The 12441-nt window shown below is 49.7% G+C and overlaps 5 protein-coding genes across 5 annotated transcripts; 2 read left to right on the top strand and 3 right to left on the bottom strand.

Moving 5' to 3' along the window:
- Positions 1-534: 534 nt before the first annotated feature.
- Positions 535-1660, top strand: LRP88_02371 (Alpha/Beta hydrolase protein; the record flags this gene model as incomplete). Its single annotated transcript, XM_083239023.1, has 2 exons — positions 535-858; positions 938-1660. 2 exons carry the CDS (start codon positions 535-537, stop codon positions 1658-1660), a joined length of 1047 nt encoding a protein of 348 aa, XP_083104153.1.
- Positions 1661-1726: 66 nt separating this feature from the next.
- Positions 1727-4372, bottom strand: LRP88_02372 (bZIP transcription factor; the record flags this gene model as incomplete). Its single annotated transcript, XM_083239024.1, has 5 exons — positions 1727-2362; positions 2942-3089; positions 3144-3253; positions 3305-4102; positions 4151-4372. The coding sequence occupies 5 exons, from the start codon at positions 4370-4372 to the stop codon at positions 1727-1729; spliced, it is 1914 nt and encodes a 637-aa protein (XP_083104154.1).
- Positions 4373-4874: 502 nt separating this feature from the next.
- Positions 4875-6035, bottom strand: LRP88_02373 (serine hydrolase domain-containing protein; the record flags this gene model as incomplete). Its single annotated transcript, XM_083239025.1, has 1 exon — positions 4875-6035. The coding sequence occupies one exon, from the start codon at positions 6033-6035 to the stop codon at positions 4875-4877; it is 1161 nt and encodes a 386-aa protein (XP_083104155.1).
- A 1058-nt stretch (positions 6036-7093) lies between these two features.
- Positions 7094-7954, top strand: LRP88_02374 (SDR family NAD(P)-dependent oxidoreductase; the record flags this gene model as incomplete). The annotated part of the gene is made up of 1 exon (XM_083239026.1): positions 7094-7954. The coding sequence occupies one exon, from the start codon at positions 7094-7096 to the stop codon at positions 7952-7954; it is 861 nt and encodes a 286-aa protein (XP_083104156.1).
- A 408-nt stretch (positions 7955-8362) lies between these two features.
- On the bottom strand, positions 8363-10406 carry LRP88_02375 (cytochrome P450; the record flags this gene model as incomplete). The annotated part of the gene is made up of 8 exons (XM_083239027.1): positions 8363-8531; positions 8606-8843; positions 8925-9102; positions 9173-9401; positions 9458-9554; positions 9741-9900; positions 9951-10190; positions 10257-10406. The coding sequence occupies 8 exons, from the start codon at positions 10404-10406 to the stop codon at positions 8363-8365; spliced, it is 1461 nt and encodes a 486-aa protein (XP_083104157.1).
- Between the last annotated feature and the right edge of the window lie 2035 nt (positions 10407-12441).

Here is a 12441-nt window from a genome sequence, read left to right on the forward strand (position 1 = left end):
CGTGAACGGTTTGCCGTGGCAATAGGACTTGGACACCGGTGCGACAAACTTGGTTCAGTTACCGCAATTATGTAACTAGCGAAAAGCCAAATCGTAAAACAAAGAACTCAGACGTTTGTAACAAGACTGTGTTAAGAATCCAGAGATGTTGTGAATGTCTGTTGTCTCACATTAGAGCCCAATTATCAAAGGTTTTTGGGTATTTATTCTCTCGTTATGAGCGCCTTCATGAATCTTTCCAATACGAGTCAAATCCAAATTGTCAGCTGAATGCCAGTATCGGAGGAGGGTTGCCCAGGGAGTGGTCAGCGGGACTGAGTCAGTCTGGCGGAGTCAGCTTGACGGAGTCAAGCTTCGTTGAGAAGCTTTCCCACCTTGTCAACTGGTAGAGCCACCGAGACGAGTTGCATTTTCAGTCTCTCATCATACCCAGTCTCTTGCGTTTGCATGTAGAGTTGATCACTAAAATTCCTCCTACCACTTCGCCCGCGGACAGCACTACCACGCCATCCTTTCTGGACATCAAACATGACGATGCATCAGGATTCTATCAGCTCGCCCAAGATTTCCAATGGCCCAGGCTATAGCACTCCATACGCGTGCTACCTCCATGTCACGGCCTGGGTTTTACGGAGAGCTGTCGCATACATGACTGGCACTGGCGAACTTTTCGACAAGTTCACAACAGTCACGACTCCCGGCCTAGGTGAGGGCAGGGTCAACATCTCGGTCTGCATTCCTCGCCTTACGGGCACCACTCAAAGCTTGCATCCCCTCGTTTTGGTCGCTGAGGGAGGTGGCTTCATTTTGGGTCAACCTTCTGATGGAGAACACATCGACAGGTCACTGTGCGACAAGGTTTGTTTACTTGCTGATACCACCACGGTTGAAAGATTCCGTTCACAACCAAATCAGTGCTAATGGAAATCGGGGTCAGGTGGGAGCAGTCGTCATATCGGTTGACTACGCCAAAGCGCCACGATACCCTTATCCGCACGCACTGCTCCAGCTCTATGAAGTTCTCAAATGGGCTCTGAGCCCGACTGCCAAGGAAACACTTGATATCACCGTTGACCCATCACGAGTCGCCATCATAGGAAACTCTGCCGGCGGTAACCTAACGGCCAGTCTGTCGCTGCTTCTGTCGTTTACTTCCGGGCCATGCGCTGAGTTCCGGAGTGCACTCCCCTCGAATTTCCACCAAGCCCTCCAGGTTCTAATCTACCCGAGCGTCGACCTCAATCGTAGCTATGACGAACGTCTGGGTGATTGCGACCAAGAGACTCGAGCTTCAAGTTTGCCCTCGTGGGCAGCGACAACGATGGAGGCATCATACCTGCCTCCCTATATCGACAAGTCTCAAGTGTTTGTCTCGCCGCTGATGACCGAGGTTTCTCTGCTTAGATCTCTTCAACCTCCTTCGGCGATTGTGATGGTTGCAGGAAAGGATTGTTTGAAATTGGAAGCTGAGAAGTATGTTGAAAACCTCAAGATGGCTGGCGTCAGTGTGACCAAGCACGAATATCCTGAAGCGATTCACGGATTCAGTCATTACAAAGAGAACAACAAAGACTTCCGGAAGGAGGACGTCGAAGACTGTTGGGAACAGATAGTCGGGGCTCTTCAAGTGAGCTTCTGCGCGGACGAGGCTTCGGCCTGATGATGAACGCCAACTTTGAATGCATAATTTTATTCAAGGAGAGTTGACAGTTTTTCCATCCCAGCGTCAAGCATACTCAAGGCGGAAGATGTGAGACTCGGCCCCGTCAGCAGCATACACCCCGTCTTTCTGAGCATCCTCTTCCTTCTCATACCCTAACAGTGAGCACCACCATGTGTCCTGGTCAACATCGACAGAATACCCCCCTCTACCCTGCTTTGCGCTGCCTTTACCACTAGCTAGCTCTTTAGCACGTTGTTTCTGTTTTCCTTCCTCACCATCATCCCAGACCGCGACCCTGACAACTGACAGGTCGCGATCAAGCATTCCCTCGCCACCAAAGTCATAGTGCATCACCAACGGCCGTCCCGGTTGGAAAAGCGTAGAGATGGCGTCGATCACAGGCGGGAAACCCTGTGTCTTCCAGAACTCCCAGTGGTCTTGAATCTTGTCCCAGTCGAGCATCCATACAAAGGTAGCCGGGTCATTGGTTGAGAAGCCCCATGAGATTTTGCGGATCCCACGCGCATGGGGCGATCCAGGCTTGCATTGAGCGACGGCGTTCGCCTGAAATTTGGCCGTGACGGCGGCATGATCGTTTGCGAACTCGGGGAGAAGCTTGAAGATGCAAATTTCGGTGAGCGGCCTGTTTTTGGCACTTTCATCTGTGCGAGCATCGAGCTGCGCCGCGAGGGCAGTCATCTGCTCAATAGTAGCCATTGGGGAAAGGAGTCAATGGATTATAGTGGTAGAGGGAAGAAAGTAGCTCTCGCTTTGAGCTTGCTAGTGAACCTGAAGAGTCAAGAACGCAAAGTGAAGAGGAAGTCATCAATTTCTGCACCTCGATTATGTCTAGTTCTAATACCCTGCGCGTCGACTGTGTTGAATAGCTCCCCTAGCTTGTAAGCGAGAACAAGACGAGTCAGAACTCCTGACAAAGCTCCTCGGCCCCGCCTTTGTCATTTCGTCACATGTCACATACTACCGTCAGTTTCAAGTAAGGACGGCACCTTAAGGTGTGGCTAGCATTCAAAGCAAGTCAGAGCTCATCAGTGTGCGCTCAACGTAGTCAAGCGGCTCTGCTTGAATAGACTGGCAAATCTGTGCACAAGTGCTTCAAAAGGTGGTTGAGAAGGTCTTTCGTATATCATAAACCCGAGCTGATATTGGCAGTGATGTTGTTGTCTAACCTAACCCGCAATTTTCAAATTGCTTATGCTTCCCTTTGAAGCTCTTGTCCACTTTCCAAAACTCCAATTTACACGACTGATGTTCAATGACTGCAAAAACATCCGTGCTACCAATAAGCTCCCCCGTGACACTCGCTCCCGGAACCCAGTTTCTGCTCATGTGTAGCATCAGCTCCATTCCTATGTACTCAGGATCGGTGCTGGCCGAGTCTCGAATCAATGCCCGCCGGATGTCAGGCCTATATAAGCTCATGAGTAATCACACAGATGCTTTGACGTGAAGCGAAACCTACCAAGCAAACATCCCGATGCATGGCCGATGTGGAATGCGTCTTTCCAGGTCTGTAGGTCTCATAAACTCGGGGATTCGGAGGAAATCCACACGAGTCCCAAGAACATACCACTAACACCAGTAAGTACAAGACTCACCCAGAGGAGCTACCGTGCAACATACCCTTAGGAGGACATACTGAATCCAGAATATCGACAGCAAAAGATGGAGTGGCATTGGACCATACGAACAAATGTGGTGATAGAGGCGAGATGCCAGGACGTCGGTTGACTGAGCTGACAGGACATTCCTCAAACTCGGTTCCTCGACTGGAAACAGACCGCACCGATATTGGAGCCGGGCTTCGTTGACCATCTTCATTATGATGTTATCCCACGCGCCCATATCGTTAGAGACTTTGGGCATCGAGAGGTGTACTGGTAGGCTGTTCCATGAGCTGGTGTGAGCTCGCTGTTCGGCAGCCAAGGGGCTAGGTCTGATGATGGAGGCTGGCAACACGTCCAGGCTGACAGCTGTCCCGTCTAAAATGCTTGCGATGCAACGCTCCAGGCTATCTTGACGACCTTCCACCTCAAGCGTGGGCATGTCAGCAACAGCATTGTCGGCTTGAGCCAGGTCAACCTCGTCCACGGATGCTACTGGAAAGCAATCCGAGAGATCAAAGAAGTCCAACTCCCGAGTCGGGACAGGGTCGGGTATTTCCAACACAGCGGCACACGGCGTTCGGTGGGGATCCTGATCGAGAGAAGACAACGGCGGATCGCACAGAGCTTGTGGTTGTTCCGCAAATACCGAAATGATGTCGTCTGGAGGAGGGGTCTGTTGCACGGTCAAGGGCGCACAGGGCCCGTCAGCGCCTTCATGGCGCTCACTTTCCAGATCAGCGTCCTTGGAGTCTAGTTTCTGCTCGCTCACGGAGCTAGCAAGGCCGGCGATGCGTAGAATCGTAGCCTCGAGTTGCTTGCATCTAGCCCGGAGTATTTCTTGTTCCTCTAGCAATCTACTAACTTGACCGTTGTTGGACTGGGCAAGGCTGGCCTTCAAGGTCTCAATCGTGTCCTCGAGCTGGCGGATGTAGGTTCGCTGGCGCTCACGGTGCTGTCTTTGAGATTTGCGATCGGTGGCACGTTTTCTTGCTCGGCGGAGTTCATCCTGGGGTGGTTCTTGGACTTCTGGTGCACTGTCGAGGTCGCCATTGCTGGTGCTGGCTGAGACGTTCTGCGGTGCCATGGGAGCTGTCTATGAGATCTGGGCGACGCAAGCAGGACCGCGCAGGGGGAAAATGGCATAGGAAGACGATCACCACGTCCCCTTTCACGGTTGGCTAAATACTGTAACACTACATGGTGCTCGGCCATGATGGATGCGGGGAAAACCTGGGGTACGGGGACAGCGGCCCCTCCCATGGCTGCGGATGCGCCTCGCCTAATCGAACCGTCGTCGGTCCCATGCCGAATCAAACCTGTTACATACGGGAGGCTGGCTCGGGTTCTCTTAGAATACGAAGAACGAGGGAGCTCGTAATTGACGCCGGGACCACGGAAGATGCATCCGCACGAGATCCCCGCCAATCACCCCGTTGAATCTTCTTACTGGCACTCAAGGCCACTGTGTTGGCGTTGGGATATGATGATATGATGTGTTGATATTATGTTTTTTGATAGATCTAGTTAAAGCCCAGCCCTAAATGGGATAACTACGCCAGAAGATAACTAGAGGGGCACTCTCGCAATCAACAATCACCACCAAAGCCGTTGGCAACTCTCTCGGTAACAATCTGCCTAATTGCCCTAACAATGGGCTCGAAAGTCCTCTCGGGCTCCCTGACAGACGGCGTGTCCATGTTGTTGTGACAAATTGCCACTGCAATCCCGCCTCGAAGGTCCGCCCAGGCGATCGAGCCCCCTGCTCCAGGGCTGTATACAATATCCCGGTGGTCGCCTACCAGGGGATCCGAGGCCTCGGTCTCACCACCAAGCCAGAACCCCGCTGCCCCGAACCAGACTGGAATTGGAAGTACCTTGTCCGGATCAGACGCACCCTTTCGGGGGCGCACTAGGCTAGCCGCTCGCTCAGGTGTCATTAGACGGACGCCATCCAGGGCGCCACCCTCGGCAATAAGAGCAAAGATACGTGCAACGCTCTTGGCGGTCGTGATGGCACCTGCACCTGGATCTACCGCCTGCTGGATTTCTCGTTGGTTGTGCACCTTGCCCGAGGGAAAGACGCCAGCGGGGTTAACGCCGTATCTATCGTCCATTCCAAAGCTGTCCCCTCCGTACAGCGTGGCAACCCGGTCAAGATCGTCGTCTGCTACCCCGAGATGAAAATCCGAGATTCCCAAGGGTCTGCAGATCTCCTCCTCCACAAACACGTTGAATGGCCTATGCCTCGGGTCTGTTCGCCGCACAATCTCTCCCACGATCCACCCCCAGACAAGCACGTGGTAAGCATTGTGCTTCCCAGGCTCGAAAATGGGCTCTTGCTCAGCGATACGTGCAATCATCCAGTCCCAGTCCGCCATCTGCGTAGGCGTTGTCGCTGGCATCTGGGGGATTCCCGCGCGATGGGAGAGGGCATCCTCCACTGTGATGGATTCCTTTCCATGGGCGGCGAACTCTGGCCAGTAGCGACTGACGGGTGCGTCAGTGGCCAGGAGGCCCCGCTCGGCCTGGATGTGGACAGCCAGCGCTGTAATGCCCTTGGTGACAGAGAAGACTGAGAAAAGAGTGTTGGCATCAACTGGCCGCTTGGTGTCCGTGTTCATGACGCCGGCCGTAGCATCTGCAATCAGCTCACCGCGGTGGTAAGCAGCGACTGAGATGCCAATCTCGCCGAGCTCCAGGGAGCGTTCCAGGGCTTGCTGGATGAGGGTTTGGTGACTGGTCTTCATGGTTAATTTGTCGGCGGTTGTCTTGTGGTGATCGAAAGTGTTGTGCTAAACCACTACTCTACTCGTATCGCGCCGGCGCACTCGAGCCATTTCATGAGGAATATTTAGAGCTACCCCTCTTGGACTGACAAGCCTGGACTGACTCACCCCCCGTCTACTGACTCTCAAACCACTTGGGTACTTTCCCCGGACATGAAATCATCTTGCCTTCGGTCGTCTCAGTCGCTTCTATTTGTTTCTTTCTCCTTCATCTTATGACAACTCTCATTCTCAAGCGAGCTCATTTTTTGTTCCTGAACCTACTACCTCGACTCTTCACAATGGCTTTTACAGTTATTCTCTTCGCATATCGGAAGCCTGGGATGACGCCTACAGCTTTCCGCGCTCACTATGAAAACGTCCACGTGCCGCTCATGAAAGAGCTTGGCGGCAGCCTCTTCCCCGTGAGCCATACGCGACGATACATCTCTCAGCTCCAAGTCGATTCTGAGGATGAGGCTCAGCGGTACCTACCTGAAGTGATGAGCGGATCACCATCCGACCTCGGCTACGATGCAATTACGGAGATGTCCTTTGAAAGCAAGGAGGCTTTCTTGAAATTTTCCGAGCTGCTGGCTAAACCTCATATCGCGCCTAAAGTTACGGAAGATTGTGCTGCGTTTCTGGATGTCTCGCGAGTGCCATTAGTCGTGGTAATCGGGGAGAGGTGCGAGACTCGCCGTGACTCCTGTGTTTCCGGAGGATTGGGAGCCTAGCTTAACTGAGGAGCTGTGGTGGTGGCTTCCAGATGGCGACGAAATCCTACCTCTGTGTTAGGCTTGGTGCGAGGAGTGTTCTTTCGTGCTTCAGGAGGGGTTACTTGTTCGGGACAGGAGAAACCGAGTCAGCTCAGCTTTGTCAGTTGCTGTTGGGCGGGGCCTGTCTTGTCATTGAGTAACAGTGCCACGGTTAGAGTATCTTGTGTTTGCATAAATCTTCATGCCGAGGGCCTTGCTTCTGCTGCTTCTCTCCGCTTTCCCTGCAACTGAGCTTTCACCCTCTGAGATCAAGCTGCAGACATGGACATGACCAACTCCGAAAAGAAGCTGGCTGGCGGCGTAGCCGTCATTACTGGCGCTGGTGCCGGCATTGGGTCTGCTTTCGCCCTTCGCGCTGCTGAACTAGGCATGACTGTCGTCGTGACTGATGTCTCTGCACCGCGCGCCGAGGCTGTCGCCCAATCCATCAGAGAAAAGGGTGGCAAGGCTGAACACAGGGCCATTGATGTCTCGGTGCCATCGGAACTCGAGGCACTGGCAGAAGATGTTTTCGCTCGCCATGGCCATGTCCGTTTACTCATCAACAATGCTGGCATCGAAACCCTCGGCTTCTCATGGGAGATTCCTGCCTCACGCTGGGACGCCACTCTCGACATAAACGTCAAGGGCGTCATTAATGGAGTCAGAGCTTTTGCTCAACGCATGATCGACCAAGGCGAAGAATGCTGGATCGCCAACCTGGCAAGCATCGGTGCCTTTAGCGTATTCCCAACCCAAACCGCCTACATTGTCACCAAGCATGCGGTCCAGGCTTTCTCCGAGGGCCTTTTTCTGGAAATGCAGCTCAAGAAAACCTCGGTTAACGTGTGCTCGGTTATCCCAGGTATGCTCAAGACGAGCATCTTTGACGCTGAGCCCGGGGCGGGAGAGCCCGCCAGTGCAAAAGCCTATCGGCAAATGATGCATTCGGCGATGCACACTTATGGCATGGATCTCAACGAGGGGGTTAAAATTATGATGCGTCAGATCGCTGAGGGCAAGTTCTGGGTTTCGTCGCAACCGGAGATGACGGCCCAGGCGGTTGGACGACGCGTGGAGTTCCTGAAGGATCAACAAGATCCAACGATCGCTGAGGATTCGAAGTATTTGTTGGGACTTTGAGATAGTAGTACTACTACGATTCCAGTGGCTTTGAAATCGAATTGTCAGTAGGCATGAGATTAATCATTTTATTCTCAGTGACGTCTCCACCATGCACAATATCAAGTAATGTGTTTTTTGTTACAGTTGAAGGAAGCCCAGCCCTCGATGGGATAACTGGGCCAGAAGACCGTGCACAATATCAAAGAACACAATAATAGACACTGACAGCATCAAAACCCAATGCTGTAAAACACCATATGAGATGAATCATAATATTGGAAAAATGGAATAAGCGCCAATAAGCATTCTGGGTGCGCCTCGCGAGATGGCTGAACTACTTGTCCTCCAGTTACCAGCGTGCTTATTTGGTCCTTGACTGCTGGTGAGGCATATGCAATTCTGATTTACCTAACAAACATTGTTCATTCAACCCTGCCAGACTTTAAACAGCACTTCCAACGTCGTGTCCGGGATGGCCATGGTTCCAATGAACCAAGGCTGCGGTGACGTGCCAGGAGCCAGCTTGAGATCATACTTGAGTAGCAAAATGGCAAAAATTATCTTCATCTCATGAACTGCCAAGAACCGTCCTGGACTAAAACCATTTAGGGCATGGTTAGCAGACAGACCTATATTAAGGACGATTGATTGTTGGGTGAAGGAACCTACCAAGGATGTCTTCCGTGGCCGAAGAGGAAATAGTTGGTGGTGGTGGTGACGGGAGTCTTTTCCTTGGTACCAGAGTACTCTGGGCGGCAGAAGCGAAAGCCGTCAAAAACATCTGGGTCCTTGTATACTTCCGGATCACGATGCAGGATCAGACTCGGAGCGCCCACCTTTGCACCAGGCGGGATGACAGTGCCATCTGAGAATCTGAACTCCTGTCGTGCATTTCGCTGCATTGCCACTAAGAATAGAGATTGTTAGTCGAGGCTTCCTTGACTATAGACCGACACCGGCAGCATTCGGTCAGGATGGCAAGACTCACTCAGACCAGCAATGTTGAAGCGGCCAGATTCTCTCAGGAAGCTTTCCAGTTTGGGCAGCCTCTGGAGTGTGCCATATGTCAGTTCGCCGTCCTCAAGATTCTCAATCACCTCTCGCCGCAGTGGCTCGAGGTACTTCTCGTGCTGTGCGGCAAGGGTGTAGAGGGCGGCCGTCACGGTCTCAAGGCAAAGCAAGGTTAGTGTCATTCTCCATCTGCTTAAGCCGAAGCGTCATGTCAAAGTTTCTTACCATGGTTGTGGTATGAATTGACGCAACGTTTAGCGCCATAACCCTCTCAGCGATCATGGGACCGTTTCTTTCGACTGGAGGAGCCGCGTCAACCAGCCACTGAACGAGGTCCTCAGGTTTGTTGCCATTCTCATCCAGCTTTCCTTCCAGTCGGTCTTCAATGTACCTCCGGAGGAACTTGTAGCCGTTTCGTCGATGTTTCATGACCGGGAGGAACTGCACCAAGATTCTAAAGCCAGTGTGAGCATTGTGAGTCCAAGCACCCAAAAGGGATGTAAAGCGTACGGTTTAATCCAATCTGGAAAAATACGAAGGACCTCAGCGGATATGACCACAGCTTGGGCATAATCAGCAGCATTTTGCAGGAACTCCTCATTCCGACCTAGGTATGCGTAAGCGTTACTTTCAGAGATCGTTATGGGCCTGCGACCTACAGAACTCGGTTCCAACATAAATCCGGTTGCTGATTCTTCCGATTGTAAGAGCAATTGCCTGATACAAAGCGATCGGCGTATATTCTAGAGGCAGCTTTGATAAGCGTGAGCCCAGGACGACACGCTGTGCTTACCTGGAGGGGAGCCAATGTATTGGTCAATTGCCAGTGTTGCTTCTTCCAGCATCATCGGCGTCTTGGTGGGAATGCCCTTAGTTATCGGCCCGCGAACAACGCTTGTGTGGTATGTCCTGTGGCCAACACCATATCCCATGGTCAGAGGGATTTGCTGTTGCTTTATTGAGACTGGTTAGCCTTGGGTTTCGAATTCACGAGTGAGCATACATCATTTGCACCGTCCTGCATGTTCAAAATCGTGTCTGCAGCCTTGATGTATTCGGCCACCTTGTGCCGGTCTGTGACGAGGACATACTCTCCCTGGATCGTAGCGATGCGAAAGAGCCCGTTTTTCGATTTTCTCTGGCTTTCGCGTACAACGTCAACAGGGTTTCGCATGAATTTAATTGCTGCGATCCACGGGCCGACAAAGGGGATGGGCAGGAACCCATGCGATAGCACCTTGGGCTAAGAGGGTCAATGTCAGTCTACAAATTGTGCGAATAATTGTTTCTGTGGCCATGGGAGACATACAGTCCTCTTGTAGTACCCAATCCTATTAAGGATGAGATAGACAGCCAATGCGACCATAATTGCCTGCAAGGTTGACACCGAGTCGGCGCGAGATATAATCCAAGAAGCAAAGGGCAAAGCCCCTGCCTCGCTGGTGAGATTGGTTGCCATTGTCGTTGCTAGTATCGGTCGGCAGGGTTAAAAAGCAGTGTAGTAGCAAAGTGGATGTGCAGAGCAATTGAAAGAGCGAGGGTTTATAATCAGAGGGATATGTCCGAAATATGGAGGTAGATGGAGTTGCGCGATGTCAGCTTGCGTGACTCAGCGCGATACCCGGGCCCAACACTGTTGTCCAAGGCTTTGGTTCTTTTCGTGATAAAATTAATGTTTTATAGCCTGTACTAGCTATTCTAATTTAGCATTAAGTAAGAAGAAGCTTAATAGATTAAAACTTCAATGCTAACGTATATGATAAATATGTGTGCCACCCAAGTATGTGTGCCACTTTTCCCTCCTATACCAAACTCTTCAATTGATCAATTGATTTTTCAACCACTAGGCATGTCAGACCCGGATTATGAGGCTAGAATGCTTCTTGCCCTTCAGGCCCTTCAAAATAACCCCAAACTAAGCATCCGACGCGCTGCAGATATTTACAAGGTTAATCATATGACCTTATGTCGCCGTCAGAATAGCATTCAATCAAGACGCGACTGGATCCGAAAGTCACGTCGACTATCTGATCTAGAAGAACAGATCATAGTTCAATTCATTCTCGACCTAGATTCGCGAGGATTTCCCCCCCTAACTGCGTTTTATTAAAGAAATAACTAATTAACTACTCGCCGACCGCGATACGCTACCTATTGGCAAGCGCTAGACTTATAACTTTATTAGGCGATACTTAGAGCTTAATATATGAGTTTCTTAGAGATATAGCTACTAAAGAGTAAAGTGTAAAGATCTAATTATTATTTATAATTAGTTTTAGCTTATAGTAAATATAATCACGAAGGATAATATCTAATTAAATAATATTTAAAATTTTAATAAGATTAGCTTTTGTTAAAGACTTTTATAAGAAAGGTCTTTTATATAAATAATTCTAGGATATTTAGCTTATAAAATATAAGTCTAATAACTTGCTATCCTATGGTATATTACTGGCGCTATTTAATAGTATGCTTATCTAAGCTATAACTGCTTGGATAAGCGAGATATTACGGAGTTACATAAACTTCCCTCCTGGGTGATTCCAGACATATAGGGTAAGTCACGTGACCCTGTAAAAGACTGAAGAATAGAGATAATATAGTCTTCAAAGACTATAGGGTAGGTAATAAAGATAGGAGGTGAATAGGCAGTGGAATCAGTCTTTATAAAAAGCTAATTAGCTAGGTAAGGAATCATAGAGTAATAAAAGTGGGTCAAAAGTAAGATAGGGTTATAATAGAGAAGACCAGCTTCCGATTGGTGTTTTTATTGCTTGTCATGGTTAAAAATCTCAGGAGCTATTTCTAAGAGAAGGCCTTTAGCTTATATAGCAAACTGCTCGGAATCTATTAGCCCGACTCGGATAAAAGTTATACCGTCGGATAGCTCTGATTCCGGGCTTTGAGGCTATGTTGGTTTTGCTAGTAACGGATAACTAGAAGCCGAGTTATGGCATAATAGAAACTAAAACCTATAGGGTTTTAAACTAGGATATTTAAAACCGGATAGGAAATATCCTTTGGAAGGTTACGGCTTTAACGGCGTTATCGGGCTTATGATAAAGGTTTAAGTCCGAAGTTACGTGACCTTCCTAAAAGGGAAATAAGCCTAGAAAGGGCAGTATTAATACTCCCTTATATCTTGCTTACTTAAGCAGCTATTGCTTAGGTAAGCACTTTATAAGAAAGCGCATAAGCCAAAGTATAGGGTAATAAAATCCTAGGCTTATATATTATAAGCGTATTTTTCTAGAATTTTATTTATAAAAAACCTTCTTAGAAGTAAGGTATTTTACAGACCCGGACTTAGGGCTTTATTCAAAGCCCGATAACTCCATTAAAGCCGGTCTTCTTATATGGGTATTTTCTATCTGGTTTCTAATACCTAGAATATAAAACCCTATAGGATTTATCTTCCTTATGCAATAGCCCGGCTATTAGCTATCCGATTGATACGTACTATATCTAGTTAGAAGGTCTCGGAAAAGAGCTAT

Source organism: Fusarium phalaenopsidis (genome assembly GCF_050370095.1).
Source record: "Fusarium phalaenopsidis strain FUZ10S chromosome Unknown contig_32286, whole genome shotgun sequence".
NCBI lineage: Eukaryota > Fungi > Ascomycota > Sordariomycetes > Hypocreales > Nectriaceae > Fusarium > Fusarium phalaenopsidis.